Source organism: Pseudophryne corroboree, chromosome 11 (assembly GCF_028390025.1).
Source record: "Pseudophryne corroboree isolate aPseCor3 chromosome 11, aPseCor3.hap2, whole genome shotgun sequence".
Taxonomy (NCBI): domain Eukaryota; kingdom Metazoa; phylum Chordata; class Amphibia; order Anura; family Myobatrachidae; genus Pseudophryne; species Pseudophryne corroboree.
The window spans coordinates 84,698,387-84,718,802 of NC_086454.1; the positions used below are offsets into that span (position 1 = coordinate 84,698,387).

The following is a 20,416-nucleotide window of genomic DNA, read 5'->3' on the forward strand; positions in this document are numbered from 1 at the left end:
ACAAAACTTGAGCTGTGTAGGAGCTTTCAAACACAGCGTAGGGCAGTGGTTCTCAAACTTTTTTGAATCACTGCACCCTAGAGTATCAACATTTTTTCACGGTACCCCATAGGCCAAAAGATTCATATTGAAAAATTCTGAAAAAAATATAAAATTAAGTAAATTGTGTTTATAGGTCATCCTTATGTTCAATTGTGTAGTGAAGGACAGGATTCTCCTCTGTTTGTCCACATATTTTATAATTGGAATCCAAAAGCACTGGTATTGTCTATTACACTCACCATAAATAATTTGAATTGGTCCTAGACCACCAACCCAGGGCACCCCTGCAAGTACCCAGAGGCCCCAGGGACGTGCGGTGAGCTAAATAGCTCAGGAGGCACTGGCTAATACCAGACTCAGATTTTCACACACACACACACACACACACACACACACACACACACACACACACACACACACACACACACACACACAAATATGGACCAAAGGGGCTATGTGGTCATTATACACAGGTGCAGCAGCATACTGTAATACTGCTGAAAATTTGGTGAGATTTGATCGGAGATGTGCAGAAAAGTTAGGCCATAGACATTTTACTCCAGTGTTTGATCTATAAAAATTATTAGAATAATACAAAGAAGATATTTCTAATATATTATTTGTATTTTCCATATACTTTATATAGTCAAACCTCTGGTTTACATGTTAGTATGACAGGAAAGGCTCTGCCTCACCTGCCTCTCCCCACTGCTAGGAAGTTAGGAACACAGTTTGAGAACCACAGGCGTAGGGTATTAAGCAAAAAAATAAATAAAAAATATGACAAAAGTAGTAGCCTTTACAGAATACAGAAAAATAAGATTTTACTTACCGATAAATCTATTTCTCGTAGTCCGTAGTGGATGCTGGGACTCCGTCAGGACCATGGGGAATAGCGGCTCCGCAGGAGACAGGGCACAAAATTTAAAAGTTTGACCACTAGGTGGTGTGTACTGGCTCCTCCCCCTATGACCCTCCTCCAAGCCTCAGTTAGGATACTGTGCCCGGACGAGCGTACACAATAAGGAAGGATTTTGAATCCCGGGTAAGACTCAAACCAGCCACACCAATCACACCGTACAACTTGTGATCTGAACCCAGTTAACAGTATGATAACGTAGGAGCCTCTGAAAAGATGGCTCACAACAATAAACAACCCGATTTTTTTGTAACAATAACTATGTACAAGTATTGCAGACAATCCGCACTTGGGATGGGCGCCCAGCATCCACTACGGACTACGAGAAATAGATTTATCGGTAAGTAAAATCTTATTTTCTCTGACGTCCTAGTGGATGCTGGGACTCCGTCAGGACCATGGGGATTATACCAAAGCTCCCAAACGGGCGGGAGAGTGCGGATGACTCTGCAGCACCGAATGAGAGAACTCCAGGTCCTCCTTAGCCAGGGTATCAAATTTGTAGAATTTTACAAACGTGTTCTCCCCTGACCACGTAGCTGCTCGGCAGAGTTGTAATGCCGAGACCCCTCGGGCAGCCGCCCAAGATGAGCCCACCTTCCTTGTGGAGTGGGCCTTGACAGATTTAGGCTGTGGCAAACCTGCCACAGAATGTGCCAGTTGAATTGTGCTACAAATCCAACGAGCAATCGTCTGCTTAGAAGCAGGAGCACCCAGCTTGTTGGGTGCATATAGTATAAACAGCGAGTCAGATTTTCTGACTCCAGCCGTCCTTGAAATATATATTTTCAATGCTCTGACAACGTCCAGCAACTTGGAATCCTCCAAATCGCTAGTAGCCGCAGGCACCACAATAGGCTGGTTCAGGTGAAACGCTGATACCACCTTAGGCAGAAAATGAGGACGCGTCCTCAATTCTGCCCTGTCCGAATGGAAAATCAGATATGGGCTTTTGTATGATAAAGCTGCCAATTCTGACACTCTCCTGGCTGAAGCCAGAGCCAGTAGCATGGTTACTTTCCATGTAAGATATTTCAAATCTACCGATTTGAGTGGCTCAAACCAATGGGATTTGAGAAAATCCAAAACTACATTGAGATCCCACGGTGCCACTGGGGGCACAACCGGGGGCTGTATATGTAGTACTCCTTTTACAAAAGTCTGAACTTCAGGAACTGAAGCCAATTCTTTCTGGAAGAATATCGACAGGGCCGAAATTTGAACCTTAATGGACCCTAATTTGAGGCCCATAGATAATCCTGTTTGCAGGAAATGTAGGAATCGACCCAGTTGAAATTCCTCTGTCGGGGCCTTCCTGGCCTCACACCATGCAACATATTTTCTCCAAATGCGGTGATAATGTTGTGCAGTCACCTCCTTCCTGGCTTTAACCAGGGTAGGGATGACCTCTTCCGGAATGCCTTTTTCCCTTAGGATCCGGCGTTCAACCGCCATGCCGTCAAACGCAGCCGCGGTAAGTCTTGGAATAGACACGGTCCCTGCTGAAGCAGGTCCCTTCTTAGAGGTAGAGGCCACGGATCTTCCGTGAGCATCTCCTGAAGTTCCGGGTACCAAGTCCTTCTTGGCCAGTCCGGAGCCACGAGTATCGTTCTTACTCCCCTTTGCCGTATAATTCTCAGTACCTTGGGTATGAGAGGCAGAGGAGGGAACACATACACTGACTGGTACACCCATGGTGTTACCAGAGCGTCCACAGCTATTGCCTGAGGGTCTCTTGACCTGGCGCAATACCTGTCCAGTTTTTTGTTGAGGCGGGACGCCATCATGTCCACCATTGGTCTTTCCCAATGGACCACAATCATGTGGAAGACTTCTGGATGAAGTCCCCACTCTCCCGGGTGAAGATCGTGTCTGCTGAGGAAGTCTGCTTCCCAGTTGTCCACTCCCGGAATGAACACTGCTGACAGTGCTATCACATGATTTTCCGCCCAGCGAAGAATCCTTGCAGCTTCTGCCATTGCCCTCCTGCTTCTTGTGCCGCCCTGTCTGTTTACGTGGGCGACTGCCGTGATGTTGTCCGACTGGATCAACACCGGCTGACCCTGAAGCAGAGGTTTTGCCAGGCTTAGAGCATTGTAGATTGCTCTTAGCTCCAGTATATTTATGTGAAGAGACGTTTCCAGGCTTGACCACACGCCCTGGAAGTTTCTTCCTCGTGTGACCGCTCCCCAGCCTCTCAGGCTGGCATCCGTGGTCACTAGGACCCAGTTCTGTATACCGAATCTGCGTCCCTCTAACAGATGAGTACTCTGCAACCACCATAGCAGAGAGACCCTTGTCCTTGTCGACAATTTTATCCGCTGATGCATCTGCAGATGCGATCCGGACCATTTGTCTAGCAGATCCCACTGAAAAATTCGTGCATGGAATCTGCCGAATGGAATCGCTTCGTAAGAAGCCACCATTTTTCCCAGGACTCTTGTGCATTGATGCACAGACACTGTCCCTGGTTTTAGGAGGTTCCTGACTAGTTCGGATAACTCCCTGGCTTTCTCCTCCGGAAGAAATACCTTTTTCTGAACAGTGTCCAGAATCATCCCTAGGAACAGCAGACGTGTCGTCGGGATCAGTTGGGATTTTGGAAAATTCAGAATCCACCCGTGCTGTTGGAGCACTACTTGAGTTAGTGCTACTCCGACCTCCAGCTGTTCTCTGGATCTTGCCCTTATCAGGAGATCGTCCAAGTAAGGGATAATTAATACGCCTTCTCTTCGAAGAAGAATTATCATTTCGGCCATTACCTTGGTAAAGACCCTGGGTGCCGTGGACAATCCAAACGGCAGCGTCTGAAACTGATAATGACAGTTTTGTACCACGAACCTGAGGTACCCTTGGTGTGAAGGGCAAATTGGGACATGAAGGTAAGCATCCTTTATGTCCAGGGACACCATGAAGTCCCCTTCTTCCAGATTCGCTATCACTGCTCTGAGTGACTCCATCTTGAACTTGAATTTATGTATGTACAGGTTCAGAGATTTCAGATTTAGAATAGGTCTTACCGAGCCGTCCGGCTTCGGTACCACAAATAGCGTGGAGTAATACCCCTTTCCCTGTTGTAGAAGGGGTACCTTGACTATCACCTGCTGAGAATACAGCTTGTGAATGGCTTCCAATACCGTCGCCCTGTCGGAGGGAGACGTTGGCAAAGCAGACTTTAGGAACCGGCGAGGGGGAGACTTCTCGAATTCCAACCTGTAACCCTGAGATACTACCTGCAGGATCCAGGGGTCCACCTGCGAGTGAGCCCACTGTGCGCTGAAATTCTTGAGGCGACCCCCCACCGCCCCTGAGTCCGCTTGTAAGGTCCCAGCGTCATGCTGAGGCCTTTGCAGAAGCCGGGGAGGACTTCTGCTCCTGGGAAGGGGCTGCTTGGTGCAGTCTCTTACCCTTTCCTTTGCCTCGGGGCAAATATGAATATCCTTTTGCTCGCTTGTTCTTATAGGAATGAAAGGACTGCGGCTGAAAAGACTGCGGCTTTTTCTGTTGGGAGGGGACTTGAGGTAAAAAGGTGGACTTCCCGGCTGTTGCCGTGGCTACCAAATCCGATAGACCGACCCCAAATAATTCCTCTCCTTTATACGGCAATACTTCCATATGCCGTTTGGAATCCGCATCGCCTGACCACTGTCGTGTCCATAGACTTCTTCTGGCAGATATGGACATCGCACTTACTCTTGATGCCAGAGTGCAGATATCTCTCTGTGCATCTCGCATATAAAGGAACGCATCCTTTAATTGCTCTATAGTCAATAAAATACTGTCCCTATCCAGGGTATCAATATTTTCAGTCAGGGAATCCGACCAAGCCACCCCAGCACTGCACATCCAGGCTGAGGCGATTGCTGGTCGCAGTATAACACCAGTATGTGTGTATATACTTTTTAGAGTATTTTCCAGCCTCCTATCAGCTGGATCCTTGAGGGCGGCCGTATCAGGAGACGGTAACGCCACTTGTTTGGATAAACGTGTGAGCGCCTTGTCCACCCTAGGGGGTGTTTCCCAGCGCGCCCTAACCTCTGGCGGGAAAGGGTATAATGCCAATAACTTCTTTGAAATTAGCAGTTTTATATCAGGGGTAACCCACGCTTCATCACACACGTCATTCAATTCCTCTGATTCAGGAAAAACTACAGGTAGTTTTTTCAGACCCCACATAATACCCCTTTTTGTGGTACTTGCAGTATCAGAGATATGCAAAGCCTCCTTCATTGCCGTGATCATATAACGTGTGGCCCTACTGGAAAATACGTTTGTTTCTTCACCGTCGACACTGGATTCAGTGTCAGTGTCTGGGTCTGTGTCGACCGACTGAGGTAAAGGGCGTTTTACAGCCCCTGACGGTGTCTGAGACGCCTGGACAGGTACTAACTGGTTTGCCGGCTGTCTCATGTCGTCAACCGACTTTTGTAGCGTGCTGACACTATCCCTTAATTCTATAAACAAAGCCATCCATTATGGTGTCGACTCCCTAGGGGGTGACATCACCATTACAGGCAATTGCTCCGCCTCCACGCCAACATCGTCCTCATACATGTCGACACACACGTACCGATACACAGCAGACACACAGGGAATGCTCTGATAGAAGACAGGACCCCACTAGCCCTTTGGGGAGACAGATTGAGAGTTTGCCATCACACACCCAAGCGCTATAAATATATATAGGGACAACCTTAATAAGTGTGTTCCCTTTATAGCAGCTCAAATATTATAAATATCGCCAATAAGTGCCCCCCCTCTCTGTTTTTACCCTGTTTCTGTAGTGCAGTGCAGGGGAGAGTCCTGGGAGCCTACCTCGCAGCGGAGCTGGGCAGGAAAATGGCGCTGTGTGCTGAGGAGAATAGGCCCCGCCCCCTTTTCGGCGGGCTTCTTCTCCCGGTTTTTTTGGAACCTGGCAGGGGTTAAATACATCCATATAGCCCCAGGGGCTATATGTGATATATTTTAGCCAGAATAGGTATATTACATTGCTGCCCAGGGCGCCCCCCCCAGCGCCCTGCACCCTCAGTGACCGCTGGTGTGAAGTGTGCGGAGAGCAATGGCGCACAGCTGCAGTGCTGTGCGCTACCTCATGAAGACTGAGACGTCTTCTGCCGCCGGTTTCTGGACCTCTTCTCTATTCGGCATCTGCAAGGGGGTCGGCGGCGCGGCTCCGGTGACCCATCCAGGCTGTACCTGTGATCGTCCCTCTGGAGCTAGTGTCCAGTAGCCTAAGAAGCAAATCCATCCTGCACGCAGGTGAGTTCACTTCTTCTCCCCTAAGTCCCTCGTTGCAGTGAGCCTGTTGCCAGCAGGACTCACTGAAAATAAAAAACCTAACAAACTTTTTCTAAGCAGCTCTTTAGGAGAGCCACCTAGATTGCACCCTGCTCGGACGGGCACAAAAACCTAACTGAGGCTTGGAGGAGGGTCATAGGGGGAGGAGCCAGTACACACCACCTAGTGGTCAAACGTTTAAATTTTGTGCCCTGTCTCCTGCGGAGCCGCTATTCCCCATGGTCCTGACGGAGTCCCAGCATCCACTAGGACGTCAGAGAAATATATGTTTCACCCACTAGGCCCCAAAAGAGCTTTATACCTGCATTTAAAACAAAAAATCTAAAATAAACTTAACAGAAAAGAGAACTAAGCATTTGGGTTGTATTTTATTTATTTTTTAATTCAAGATCTAAAGGGACATTAGTGAAATGCATGAGCACACAGGAAAGTCTTGGGTCTGTTTTTGAAGGACCCTAGAGTGGATGTCTCTCAGAACTGTGCGGGGAGGAGAGTCGGAGCCGCAAAGCCAAAAGCTTGATCCCCACATGAATTCCGGCAAATTCTAGGTACTGCTAATGGTATGCGTTCAGGATCCCGGCAGCCGTAATACAGACACTGGAATCCCGCCAGCCGCCAGAATACAGACGCTGGCATCCAGAAGAGATCAAGGATCCCGACGACAATATCCCAACAGTCAGAATCCCGAAGATAAGTATGCACTGCCAGGATGTAGTGGACAAGCTGCTACATCAGACCTTGGAGTGAGGGGGAGCATAAAGTGTAGAAAAGAGTACCTACCAGCTTCTGCAATTTTCCAGACACAGCCTGTAACATGGCAGTTAGAAGATGATTGACTGGTACTTTGGGGCTAATTCAGATCTTATCGCTGCTGTACATTTTCAAACAGCGTGCGATCAGATCTGAGCTGCGCTTAAGTCTGACCCGCACTGCACCGACGCAACGGATGGCTGCAACGGGGATCGGCACCCTGCGACGGGATGGTGTGAAGGATCCAGTCACACAGGCGTTCGCAAGAAGATTGACAGGAAGAGGCCGTTTGTGGGTGGCAACTGACCGGTTTCCAAGAGTGTCTGGAAAAACGCAGGCGGGCACAGGCGTTTTGAGGGAGATCGTCTGACGTCAGCTCTGGCCCAAATCAGGAGGATTCAATCGCAGTGGCTGAGTAAGTCCTGGGCTAAGCAGAGACTGCACAAACTGATTTTTGTGCAGCTCTGCTAACGAAGCGATCACACACTTGCACAGGCTTCCCCCTCCGGCGACTATCTGATCGCAGGGCAGCCCATCGATCAGATCTGAATTCCCCCCTTTATCTCCATCCACTTTCTATCTCTGAGGTTTGATACATCCTCCCACCATGGTAGATAGCAGCTTTCCACCTTTTGTACTAAAATACTTATTAGTAATTCTAAATAGGGGGAAAAAAACTGTCTAATTAATTGCTTACTTTTGTTGCTTTTAGTTTCCATTCATACTGTGCTCTCTCATTTTCCAGTTCTTCCACTTTAATTTTTAGGCCTTTGAGTTCCTGTAGCAGCATCTGTGAACAAGACCAAGAAACATAACCCATGTGTAAGACGCAGCCGGCACATGTAAACACACACATACTGTACATTGATATATCGGCAGATCAACCTCATGCAGAAAACATTAAGTCAGCACTAAATCGTTCACGCATCCTCGGAGCTGACCTGTCCTCACTTGAGTCTGATGCTATTCAGTGATTAGAGACATTCCAACCAATTTCAACCATAAATGCATGAGAACAAGTGACAGTGTTTTACAAGTGAAATGTTTCAGCAAGTCAGTATACAGCTCCAGGCAACAAACATGTTATTATGATGCTTTCAATGTAAAGGATAAATGGATATAGAAATAGTAAGCTGGTGGAACCATTTAATTCCACTATAACTCAACCTAAGACATATGGTAGTTTATAATAAAGACCACCACTTATTGGTATATAATGGTCTGGACTTAATAATATTAGGATTCTATAGGCTTCCACAGCTACCTACTCTTTAACACATATTATTGCACAGATACCTAAGACCTATAAACAAGCTATTGCTATACATATATTAAATGGGATCTGCCATTAATATATATTTCTAAGGGTCGCTGGAGTCACGGAGGCTTCTCCGTAGCCTTATCACTTCCGGTAAATACAAAAAAAATAATTATATATATATATATATATATATATATATATATATATATATATATATTTATATATATTTTTTTTTTTTTTTATTACAGTGCCCGAACACCAATAAAAACTGGCTCATGTTATTTAGACAACAAACATATATGAATCTAAAACAAATATTAGTTTGTTGATCGCTTTACATACTGTAGGTTTAAAAAAAAAAAGAATCTATTCATGAATCAAAATATAATAACCCCAAATTAATTAGCACTTATAATACTTCAGAAAGTCTACATTAGTGACTGTTTGCTCTGAAGCCAATTTAGCTCCTAGCCTCTGATGAAGTTGTTCTTGTAGAGCAATGAAACGAGTTAGTTCATTCAAGCATTGACAGGACTATGAACATCTCTGAATACCGGACCTGGGTAATATAGTTATGTTTTGTACTCTGCATCTACTACGAGCATCTCCATATGAATAGTGTAAGTTTGCAACAGCTACATTATTTCTGATATATCACAGCAACACTGACCACCATTCACTTCAGAGCTATTTGAAGCCAATATTTATTTTAGAATTTAATATATGCATTAGACTGTTTGTTCTATTATTATTATTAAATAGCTACTCAGCTCAGTTTTATATTGTTGCAGATCATAAATGTGACTTTTCTTATGATATTTTTGTTTTGTAAACAGTTTTTCATCGATGTTAAACGATTCACAAACTTTCTTCCCTTAGATTCATATAGATGTTCTATTATTAGGCTAAATAATAGAAGCCACTTTTGAAGGGTGTTCAAGTGCTGTAATTTCTTTGTTGTATTTGTTGAGTCTAATAATCCATTTGTGTCAATCACAAAGGAATGGAACAAGCAGCATTTGGAAAAACGCAATACTAGTACATGCAAGTAATGATGCAAGTGGGTAAAGGATCACCAGCTACAATGGATTCCATGCTCTGGTCTAGCATTAAAAACACAGGATTCCCAACCAATAAGGACACAAAAAGGTCTAGAATCATTTTTAACCAATAAGGACACAAAAAGGTCTAGAATCATTTTTAACAGATATAGGCAATGTACTGTAACGCAGACAATGATTTCAGATCTTCCAACAATTCATGGGGGTTGATCCTATTAGCCGTGATGATATCACGGGTGCGAATCATCGCAGCAGCACTTTACGGCGGCCTGAATTTGCACAAAAGTGCTCCCTGCCCCATAGGGCTCCAAGCACTTTTGTGCTAGTTCAGGCAGAAATGAGACCGCGAAGGGTGCGAGATCGGGTGACGTTGCCAGCGTTTAAACACCGCAGCAACGGCACATAGCACCCTACATGGATAATAGGATCGACCCCATGTACTGTATGAATGAGTAAAGTAGGCAGCCTCTGAGAAAATGCCTACTTTGTCAACTTCATGAGATGCACTGTTTGGCGTCTCCCGTTACTGTCCGAAAAGCCTCACCATACAGTTACCACTTCACAGTGGCAGGAGCCACCATCTCGTAAGCCCATATTTGCTAGTGTTAGAACTGTCTGTTTTGCGGTGTTTTCCAGCAATATGTTTCCCCGCCACCAGAGGTGCTGCTCTCTGGGCTCTGTTCTGCACCCAGGTGTCAGGTAATTAATGATGCAATTACCAGCATGTTCTACACCTGACTCCTGGCTAATAAATCTGCTTGAGCACAGCAATGAGTACTGGGCTTACTCATTGATGGTAATGTTTTCTGGATTCCTGGTCCTGTTCTTGTTTTCCAATTCTGCCATGCAAAGGAACTCTGGGGGTCATTCCAACCCGCAGTGCGCCGGCGCATGCCAGATGGCTGATGGCCGTTGTTACCTAGCAATCGCCTCTGCCTAATTGACAGGCAGAGGCGTTCCCTGGGTGGGAGGGGGCGGCACGGCGGCGTTTAGCCGCTATTTTCAGAGTGCGGTGGGGCGGGCTGCAGTGGCTGCGTGACATCACACGCAGCCGCTGTGACCCGGGGCAGCGACGAGTAACTACCGGCCAGCCGCAGGTGCTGCGCTGGCCGGGAGTTACTCTTCAAGTACAAAAGCATCGCCGCTGTGCGATGCTTTTGTACTTGTGTGGGGGGAAGCTGGACTGACATGCGGGGCGGACTAGCCCTGTGCTGGGCGTCCCCCCACATGTCTGGGAAGATGATCGTAGCCATGCTAAATTTAGCACAGCTACGATCAACTCGGAATGACCCCCTCTGTTCTGATTCATGTTTTGCCTTGCCAAGATTTCTGGATTCCTGTTTACACACCTAATGATCTTCTGTGCTAAGTCTTTCAGCCTTGTCAAAGTAATCTGCATGTGAAGTTATTCCGCCACGCCAAGAAAACCTGTCCTGTCAAAGTACATTGCATATCTAGTTTACCTGCACCCTTCTGTCATTGTAACTTCCTACAATAAATGTCCTACTAATATGTACTACTACAATGTGTGACTTGTGGATTAACCAGCACCCAGTGGGTTAATAACAGCTAGGAAGAGAGAACAAATGCAGATTTCTAAATTCTCAACAGGGATTGCAGTGTCGTAAACAGGTGTATGCCAGTGATGCCTGGCACACAGCACCTAAGCACTGTGGGCACAGAACTGCCAGCAACACCTGCAGGTCCATGCCGCAATGCGTGTCTGCACCAGCTGCAGCGCCGCGCAACTTGGCACAGTGTTACATAGAACGGTAGATGGGCAGTGCTGCAGCTTGCTGTCTGGCACTCTCGAACCATTCCCCGGCTTCCTGCTTTGTTGCTGCAGCGTCTACTGTAAGGTAAAGTTGTGTGCTCCGGGGAGGGGGGGGGGAGGGGGGATTTTGAAGACAACAACAACAACAACAACAACAACAACAACAACAACAACAACAACACACACAACCTCACCCTTCCCGACCCCCCTCCACCTGGCAGGGGCTCTACCTTGCATAATGTGTATCAGGGGCTCTACCTGACAATGTGTATCAGGGGCTCTACTGCGGTGTAATGTGTATAAGGGGCCCCTACTTTGCCGTGTAATGTGAATTAGTACTATTTTGTGTACACGCCCCCTTCCCCATAAAGGCACGCAAATTAGGCGCGCACTGTACCTATTTTAAATATGGAGGGAGTGGGGACACCAATTCTTTTTCTGGCACAGGGCACCAAAAATGTCTAGCTACTGTACTGAGGGATTGTGCCCTCAATGGGCCATCCATCCCAACTTGGGGCTCACAAGGTATCTGCTCCTGAAACTGCTCAAATTAAGGATACAAATTAAGAGAGATTGGCATATAACCATTTAACTAAGTTCGTAACCCTGAAATTACCTGTTGAAGCCTCAGAAACGCATGCTTGTTGCAGTAGGACAGACAAGTTGGGCATACCCAAACCTTCTTAGAAAGATCTGAATTGCACCGATAGCTTTCATGGTAGCTAAAGAAGGGCAGTTATTTTAAATCTGTGTAATTATAGTGGCAATAGCTCAAAAGGCAGATTCCATATTTGAACAACTGGATACAATTCCAGAAAAATGCAGTATCAGGTAGAATTTAAATTAAACAAAATAATTTCTGAGTAAATCCCTTTTGTGGAGCCCTGTTCTGCAGTTACATCACATCCTTATGAGATGATGTTGTGGAAATCTGCTTAAAACAAGACCATGCACTGCCTTCAATACATACAAACAAATGAAATGAAAAGAAAGAAAGAAAGAAAAAGAAAGAAAAAGAAAGAAAAAGAAAGAAAGAAAAAGAAAGAAAGAAAAAGAAAGAAAGAAAAAGAAAGAAAGAAAGAAAAAGAAAGAAAGAAAGAAAGAAAGAAAAAGAAAGAAAGAAAAAGAAAGAAAGAAAAAGAAAGAAAGAAAAAGAAAGAAAGAAAGAAAAAGAAAGAAAGAAAGAAAGAAAGAAAAAGAAAGAAAGAAAAAGAAAGAAAGAAAGAAAGAAAAAGAAAGAAAGAAAGAAAAAGAAAGAAAGAAAGAAAGAAAGAAAAAGAAAGAAAGAAAAAGAAAGAAAGAAAAAGAAAGAAAGAAAAAGAAAGAAAGAAAGAAAAAGAAAGAAAGAAAGAAAGAAAGAAAAAGAAAGAAAGAAAAAGAAAGAAAGAAAGAAAGAAAAAGAAAGAAAGAAAGAAAGAAAGAAAGAAAGAAAAAGAAAGAAAGAAAGAAAGAAAGAAAGAAAGAAAGAAAGAAAGAAAGAAAGAAAGAAAGAAAGAAAGAAAGAAAGAAAGAAAGAAAGAAAAAGAAAGAAAGAAAAAGAAAGAAAGAAAGAAAGAAAAAGAAAGAAAGAAAAAGAAAGAAAGAAAGAAAAAGAAAGAAAGAAAGAAAGAAAGAAAGAAAAAGAAAGAAAGAAAGAAAGAAAGAAAAAGAAAGAAAGAAAAAGAAAGAAAGAAAGAAAAAGAAAGAAAGAAAGAAAGAAAGAAAGAAAAAGAAAGAAAGAAAGAAAGAAAGAAAAAGAAAGAAAGAAAGAAAAAGAAAGAAAGAAAAAGAAAGAAAGAAAGAAAGAAAGAAAAAGAAAGAAAGAAAGAAAAAGAAAGAAAGAAAGAAAGAAAGAAAAAGAAAGAAAGAAAGAAAGAAAAAGAAAGAAAGAAAGAAAGAAAGAAAGAAAGAAAGAAAGAAAGAAAGAAAGAAAGAAAGAAAGAAAGCACCACCACACAAAACACACAAAAACTGTCACTGTAAAATCTATCTTTTCAGTACAGCACTTTACAAGATATGGGCCGGATTCATTTACAGTTGCTGTGGTTAATCACCAAGGGCTAATTCATCTGTAGAGGCTATTCAGTTATAGCCCGCAGTCTGCAGTTAACACAGATTTCTGTTTGAGCCAGGAGAGGCTCAAACAGAAATCCACATTAAAGCCCAGATTTATCGAGCCTTGGAGAGTGATAAATTACAGGGTGATAAAGTATTAACCAATCAACTTCTAACTGACATTTTTCAAACACAGCCTGTAACATGGCAGTTGATTGGTTGGTACTTTATCACCGTGCTATATATCACTCTCCAAGGCTTGATAAACCTGGGCCTAAATGCCCTGACTGTGGGCGCTGCGTTAACCCATAGCTCTGGGAACTTAACCCAGATTCCATGCGTTAACGCGCGTTAGCGGGTAATTTACAGAGCAAGGAATAGGGACTGTAATTGAATAGCCCTGGGTGTTGAAGCCCGGGGCTACCACCCTTTTCCCAGGTACATTACTGCATGTAATTGCATCAGGCCCAGTTAGATTATCTAAGATTCTCAGAATGGTTGACCAATATGAAGCTAAAATACTATACACCTAATAATTAATTTGAGCATTAATTGTTTTCTCTACCAGTGATGGAAACTAAGGATGCCCTTAACTGGGTGCTAACATAATGCCCCGTAGGAGCCACGTGTAACGTCTCTCTATGTGGGATTTTACTTACGAGCAAAAATTAGCAATGCTTGCAACCCCGTAATATACATAAAAGTGATTCAACTGCCCTTATTACCCTACTGCCCTTCATGGATTACGAAGAAGGAGAGAAGTTGTGGTCTTCATGTATGGTCATTACGAGCTGTCGGCACATCACCTGCAAATGAATTGCCCCCTAAATGCCTGGCATGCAGTGCATTAGTACATATCCCAAAACAAAACCCATGCAAGGTTCAGAATACTTCTCGTACATCCTTCCCTTCACAACCGGGGCACTTCATATGTTGTAGGGGGTCAATGGGACAACTTGTGTTGATATGGAGAGGCTCAGCTAGATCGGATGTGCTAGCATGGCATTCCCTCTCTTGTATCTTAGTATTGATCTCGAGCTGAAGCTTGCACATCTGTTCCTGAAGTTCATTTATCATATTGACTACCGACTGCAAAAAGGCAAGATTATAAATAAAAATATTACTTAGATTAGGCACCAAAACCCCCCCCCCCCCCAACAATTTATAAATAAAAAAGGGGAAGTACAGATTCATAGTTGTTTATCTCACGTCCACATGCCTAACTTCCTGCACCGGTCATTAGTATATGTCCCTACGGTTTCTTCATTTAAAAAGGAAGATTGCTTGTAAATTTGAATCAAAATAAAAATAGGCTTCAAATGATAATATAATGCAGATCACTATTTCTTCTGTGTTGTAGACTAAAATTAAAAATGAAACATAATATTATCTGCAGCACAAAGGGTTAAGCATTTGTTTTCCAAAGTATTACAATATTGTTTCAAGAAGGTAGAAAGCGGACAATAGCTGTGGCAGTCAGAAAGTTCTGTTGTAGTGAAGGGGAGCAAGTGCAGACAACTAGATTTCCAAACACAAGTGATGCGTCTCAAACAAGCCACTTCAACACATTATACATACAGCAGTTAGTAAATCGCCTGCCTATTATGTGGAATTCCCTTGCTGCTAGTTTGCCTTCTGTTCAGTAACACATAGGAGGCTTAGGGCTAAAACACACTACCCGGCTTTTGCCGGCCGGGAAAAAGCCGGACGGCTTTTTCCCGTGCCGGCATTGTAGTTAACAGTGTGAGGGGTAGGGTCCCTTCACACTGCACGGCCCCGGCCCGGCTGCCGGGTCTCACCACTGGAAGGTCCGGCTGCCGGGCCGTCTTTGTAGCCAGTAAACCGTGTGTGTGTGAAGGGGAGCTTTCACACACAACGGTTTTTTCTGAAGCCGTGTCTGATGCTGCGCATGCGCACAGCATCACACACGGCTCAAAGCCGTCCTGTGTGACAGACTCTGCCGGTTTCTTCCGGATGGCAAAAAGCCGGACAAAGTTTGTCCGGCTTTTTGCCATCCGGGAAAAACCGGAGTGTGTGTTACAGCCCTTAGGGGGACATTTACTAAGCAGTGATAAGAGTGTAGAAGTGAGCCAGTGGAGAAGTTGCCCCATCAACCATTCAGCAGCTCTGTATAATTTTATAGTATGCAATTTATAGATGTTACTTCAGTGCTGATTGGTTGATGGGGCAACTTCTCCACTGGCTCAGTTCTCCGCTCTTATCACTGCTTAGTAAATGTCCCCCTTAATCCAGCAGGTAGCAGTTACATAGAAACATAGGAACATAGAATTTGACGGCAGATAAGAACCACTTGGCCCATCTAGTCTGCCCCTTTTTTTTTTTTTTATCATTTAGGCAATCTCAACCATTTTTAAACCTTAATTCTTTGTAAGGATATTTATATGCCTATCCCAAGCATGTTTAAATTGCTCTACAGTCTTAGCCTCTACCACCTCTGATGGGAGGCTATTCCACTTATCCACTACCCTTTCTGTGAAGTAATTTTTCCTTAAATTTCCCCTGAACCTCACCCCCTCCAGTCTCAGTTTATGTCCTCGAGTTCTAATACTTTTCTTCCTTTGAAGAAGGTTTCCCTCCTGAACTTTGTTAAGACCCTTGATATATTTGAAAGTTTCTATCATGTCCCCCCATACGCGCACGCAGGGGGGGTTTCTGAGTACCTAGAAACCCCCCCTGGCCGCCGATCCATCAGCGCTGCCGTCCGTTTTTTTGGGGGTTTTTTTGAGGAGAAGTTTATATGCAGCAGCTCCCTCCTCCTTACACTGTCCGAGTGACAGTGAGAATGAGAACCTGGCTGCTGGCTGCCTGTAGGGGGAGCTGCAGCGGAAGCGCGCAGCTCCTCTCAGGCAGTTCAAGGGGCAATGAGACATCACAGAGCTGCTAGCTGAGGCAGTGGCTGCTGTCTACGGCTCCCATTGTGTGAGTGTATGTGACTGCAGAAGCAAGGTGCGTCTCTCACATACTACATGTGTGTGGGGGCGAGGGGGATTTTATAATAAATTTTTACCAATTACTGCAGTAGTTTGTGAGTAGCCGTGTGTATAAGGTGAGGAGGGGGTTCTGCATACTGTTAATGGGTGTGTGTATTGCTATGTAAATGTATAGTGTGTGTAACTATATTTATGCAGTGTGTGTGTAACTATATATATTTATGCAGTGTGTGTAACTGTATGTACAGTATGCTGTGTGCATGTATAATGTGTATGTATATATATATATATATATATATATATATATATATATATATATATATGCTGTGTGCATGTATAGTGTGTATGTATGTATATATGCTGTGTGCATGTATAGTGTGTGTAACTATGTATGCTGTGTGCATGTGTTCTGTGTGTATATATACATGCTGTATGTATGGTGTGTGTGTATATATGTATATATGCTGTATGCATGTATACTGTGTGTATGTATATATGCTGTATGCATGTATACTGTGTGTATGTATATATGCCGTGTGCATGTATGCTGTGTGCATATGTGTGCATGTATACTGTATGTATGCTGTGTGCATATATATATATATATATATATATATATACACACACACACGCTGTGTGTATGTACAGTGAGTGTGTGTATGCCGTGTGCATGCATACTATGTATGTATGCATGTATACTGTGTTAGTATGTATGTACTGTATGTATACTGTGTGCACTTATACTGTATGTGTATGTATGATGTGTGCACGTATACTGTGTGTGTATGTATGATGTGTGCATGTAAACTGTGTGTACGTATGTATGCTGTGTTTGTAAGTATGCTACTATTCAGTATGTGTGTGTATATGTCTATGTACAGAGGGTGTGTGTGTGTGTATGCATGCATGCATGCATGCATGTATGCATGTATGCATGTATGTATGTATGTATGTATATATATATATATATATATATATATATATATATATATATACACACACACACACACACACACACACACACACACACCCCTTCTGGCTACTCAATTACGAACACACACACGTACGGAAACCCCCCCATGAAAATCCTGCGTTTGCCACTGCCCCCCTTTCCCTTCTCTCCTCCAAACTATACATGTTAAGATCTTTCAGCCTTTCCGGGTAGTTTTGTGATGTAGGCCATGCACCATTTTAGTTGCCCTTCTTTGTACACTCTCTAATGTATTTATATCCTTCTGGAGATATGGTCTCCAGAACTGGACATAGTATTCCAGATGGGGACGCACCAATGACCTATACAGTGGCATTATTACTTCTTTTTTCCTGCTACTGATTCCTCTCCCTATGCAACCAAGCATCTGACTTGCCTTTCTCATTGCTTTGTTGCATTGCTTTCCTGCCTTCAAGTCACTTGATTTAAGTCCCATTGATTTATCCACTTTTAGTTTTGAAAGTTCTGTTAGGACCTTCTACTCTGTAAATGTACTTTCATCTGCCTTATTTTTATGAATGTCCTTGCAACTTAACTGTGGCCCCATCCCTTCCTCTGTAGTAAATACGGAGCAAAAATAATTATTTACCAGTTGATTTACCAAAGGACACAATATCGACGGTCACAATCCCAACAGCCATTGACCGACATTCAAAATACCGGCATTCATTATGCAGACATGTTCAAAATGCCGACATGCGTTTTTAAGGCATTTGTGCCCAAAAACAGACTTGTTCATACGTTACCATCCCAGTGGACCTGGAGGGGGAATAGAATAGTGTGCTGAGCTCAGCGTGGCACCGTGCCAGAAGCACGAGACATGCGAGGGGACGCGGCACGACGGTGTCCATGTCGACATCGAGGGGGGGGGGGAGAATCACAAAAAAGACAATGTCAATATTTTGACATGTCGGCATTTCAAATGTAGGTATTGTGACTGTGTCGGCATAATGAATGTCTGTATTTTTACTGTCGGTCAATGGCTGTCGAGATTATGACTGTCGGTAAATCATACTGAACCCAATCTGCAATCGGCACAAGTTACCGTTCCCAATTGTAGTCCACGTGGATCGTAAAGTATGAAAAAGTTAAAAAAAAAATGGGGGATACGGAAAAAGGGGAAAAACCTTTTTCCATGTCGACCTAATGACCGTATCCCACACCACGCTCCCATTCTATTTCCTGCACGCCTTTCACAGGTGAATGGGACTTACGTCACCAACTACCCTGCCCATCGGGACAGTGCATTCGCGATTGGGAAGGTGGGACACAGCCCTCAAATCAGGACAGCTGGGAGGATTGTGTCCACGTCATTTGCTGAACTCCAATAAAAGTAGCGCAGTGATTATGTAAATGAGGGGAATTAGACGGAACACAAATGTTACCATGCACAAAAATATTTTTTGACCAAGATCTTTTCACAACAATTTTCTCAGTAAAATATTTCTAAATCTGATAAACTAGATAAAGAGATTGCGTAATTGCGATCGCTCAATCTGTCCACTCTGCAAGCAAAACACACAAACTTGGAGGTCTTATTTCTAAATGATCTTTTCTATAAAGATCTTTGGATTAAGACATTTTGTGTGCCACACAGTAATGCCTCATCTACAGTATTATGATTGCATCATGACAAGGGGAAAAAGTAACAAATATTGTACCAATCTCAGACATATGACCTCGGAATATCACTGCTCAGACCCGGGTTTTTGCTCTTTGCCCCCGGTAGCTAGGGTGTGCCTGCTGATTTTACACACTGCAGCAGGATGACCACCCCCTCCTGGCAAAAACCCAGGATTCTCTCTGGGGTCTATTTACTAAGCCTTGGATGGAAATAAAGTCACTGGAGATCAAGTACCAGCCAATTGGCTCCTAACTGCTTTGCCACAGGATGTGTTTGAAAAATGAAAGGAGCAGATTGGCTGGTACTTTATCTCCATCCAAGGCTTACTAAATAGACCCCATGTCTGAAAGGCATACAGTACCAGTCAAAAGTTTGGACACACCTTCCCATTCAATGGTTATTTATTTATTTTAATTATTTTCTACATTGTAGAATAATACTGAAGACATCAAAACTATGAAAGAACACATATGGAATTATGTTGTAAACAAAAAAAGTGTTAAACAAATCAAAATATGTTTTATATTTTAGATTCCTCAAAGTAGCCCCTTTTGCTTTGATGACAGCTTTGCACACTCTTGGCATTCTCTCAGTCAGCTTCATGAGGTAGTCTCCTGGAATGGTTTTGAATTAACAGGTGTGCCTTGTCAAGAGTCAATCTGTGGAATTACTTGCCTTCTTAATGTGTTTGAGACCATAAGTTGTGTTGTGCAGAGGTAGGGTTAGTACACAGAGGACACCCCTATTTGACTACTGTTGTAATCCATATTATGGCACGAACCACTCAACTCAGCAAAGAGAAACGACAGTCCATCATTACAGACATTAAGGTCAGTCGATATGGAAAATTTCAAGAACTGAATGTATCCTCAAGTGCAGTTGCAAAAAACCATCAAACGTTATGATGAAACTGGCTCTCATGAGGACCGCCCAGGAAAGGAAGACCAAGAGTAACCTCTGCTGCAGAGGATAAGTTAGAGTTACCAGACTCAAACATCTTTACTTAACGGCACCTCAGATTAGAGCCCACATAAATTCTTCAGAGTTCAAGTAGCAGACAAATCTCAACATCAACTATTCAGACAAGACTGTGAATCACGCCTTCATGGTCAAATTGCTGTGAAGAAGCCACTACTGAGGATGAACAACAAGAAGAAGAGAATTGTTTGGGCCAAGAAACGCAGGGAATGGACATTAGACCAGTGGAAATCTGTACTTTGGTCTCATGAGTTCAAATTTGATATTTTTTGTTCCAACCGCTGTGTCTTTTTGAGACGCAGAGAAGGTGAGCGGATGGTTTCTGCATGTGTGGTTCCTACTGTAAAGCATGGATGAGGAGGTGTGATGGTGTGGGGGTGCTTTGCTGGTGACACTGTTGGTGATTTATTCAAAATTCAAGGCACACTTAAAGAGTGTGGCTACCACAGCATTCTGCAGCACCATGCCATCCTGTCTGGTTTGTGCTGCTCTTACTGGGACCATCATTTGTTTTTCAACAAGACAATGACTCCAAACACACCTCCAGGCTATGTAAGGGCTACTTGACCAAGAAGCAAAGTGTTGGAGTGCTGCGTCAGATGACCTGGCCTCCACAATCACCCGACCTAAACCCAATTGAGATGGTTTGGGATGAGTTGGAACGCAGAGTGAAGGAAAAGCAGCCAACAAGTGCTCAGCACCTCTGGGAACTCCTTCAAGACTGTTGGAAAAC

The 20,416-nt window shown here is 43.7% G+C and overlaps 1 protein-coding gene across 14 annotated transcripts in view; it reads right to left on the minus strand.

Annotated features, from left to right (window-relative positions):
* PPFIBP2 (PPFIA binding protein 2) overlaps positions 1-20,416 on the minus strand; it is a 302,451-nt gene that overhangs the window by 70,432 nt on the left and 211,603 nt on the right. For 11 of the 14 annotated variants that reach the window (XM_063944500.1, XM_063944499.1, XM_063944498.1 and 8 more), the window contains 2 exons: positions 14,040-14,228; positions 7,707-7,799 (listed from right to left, as the gene is read on the minus strand). In XM_063944500.1, the coding sequence (XP_063800570.1) occupies positions 7,707-7,799; positions 14,040-14,228 (282 nt within the window). The remainder of the gene's footprint in view (positions 1-7,706; positions 7,800-14,039; positions 14,229-20,416) is intronic. The other 3 variants (XM_063944503.1, XM_063944502.1, XM_063944509.1) reach the window with 1 other exon arrangement.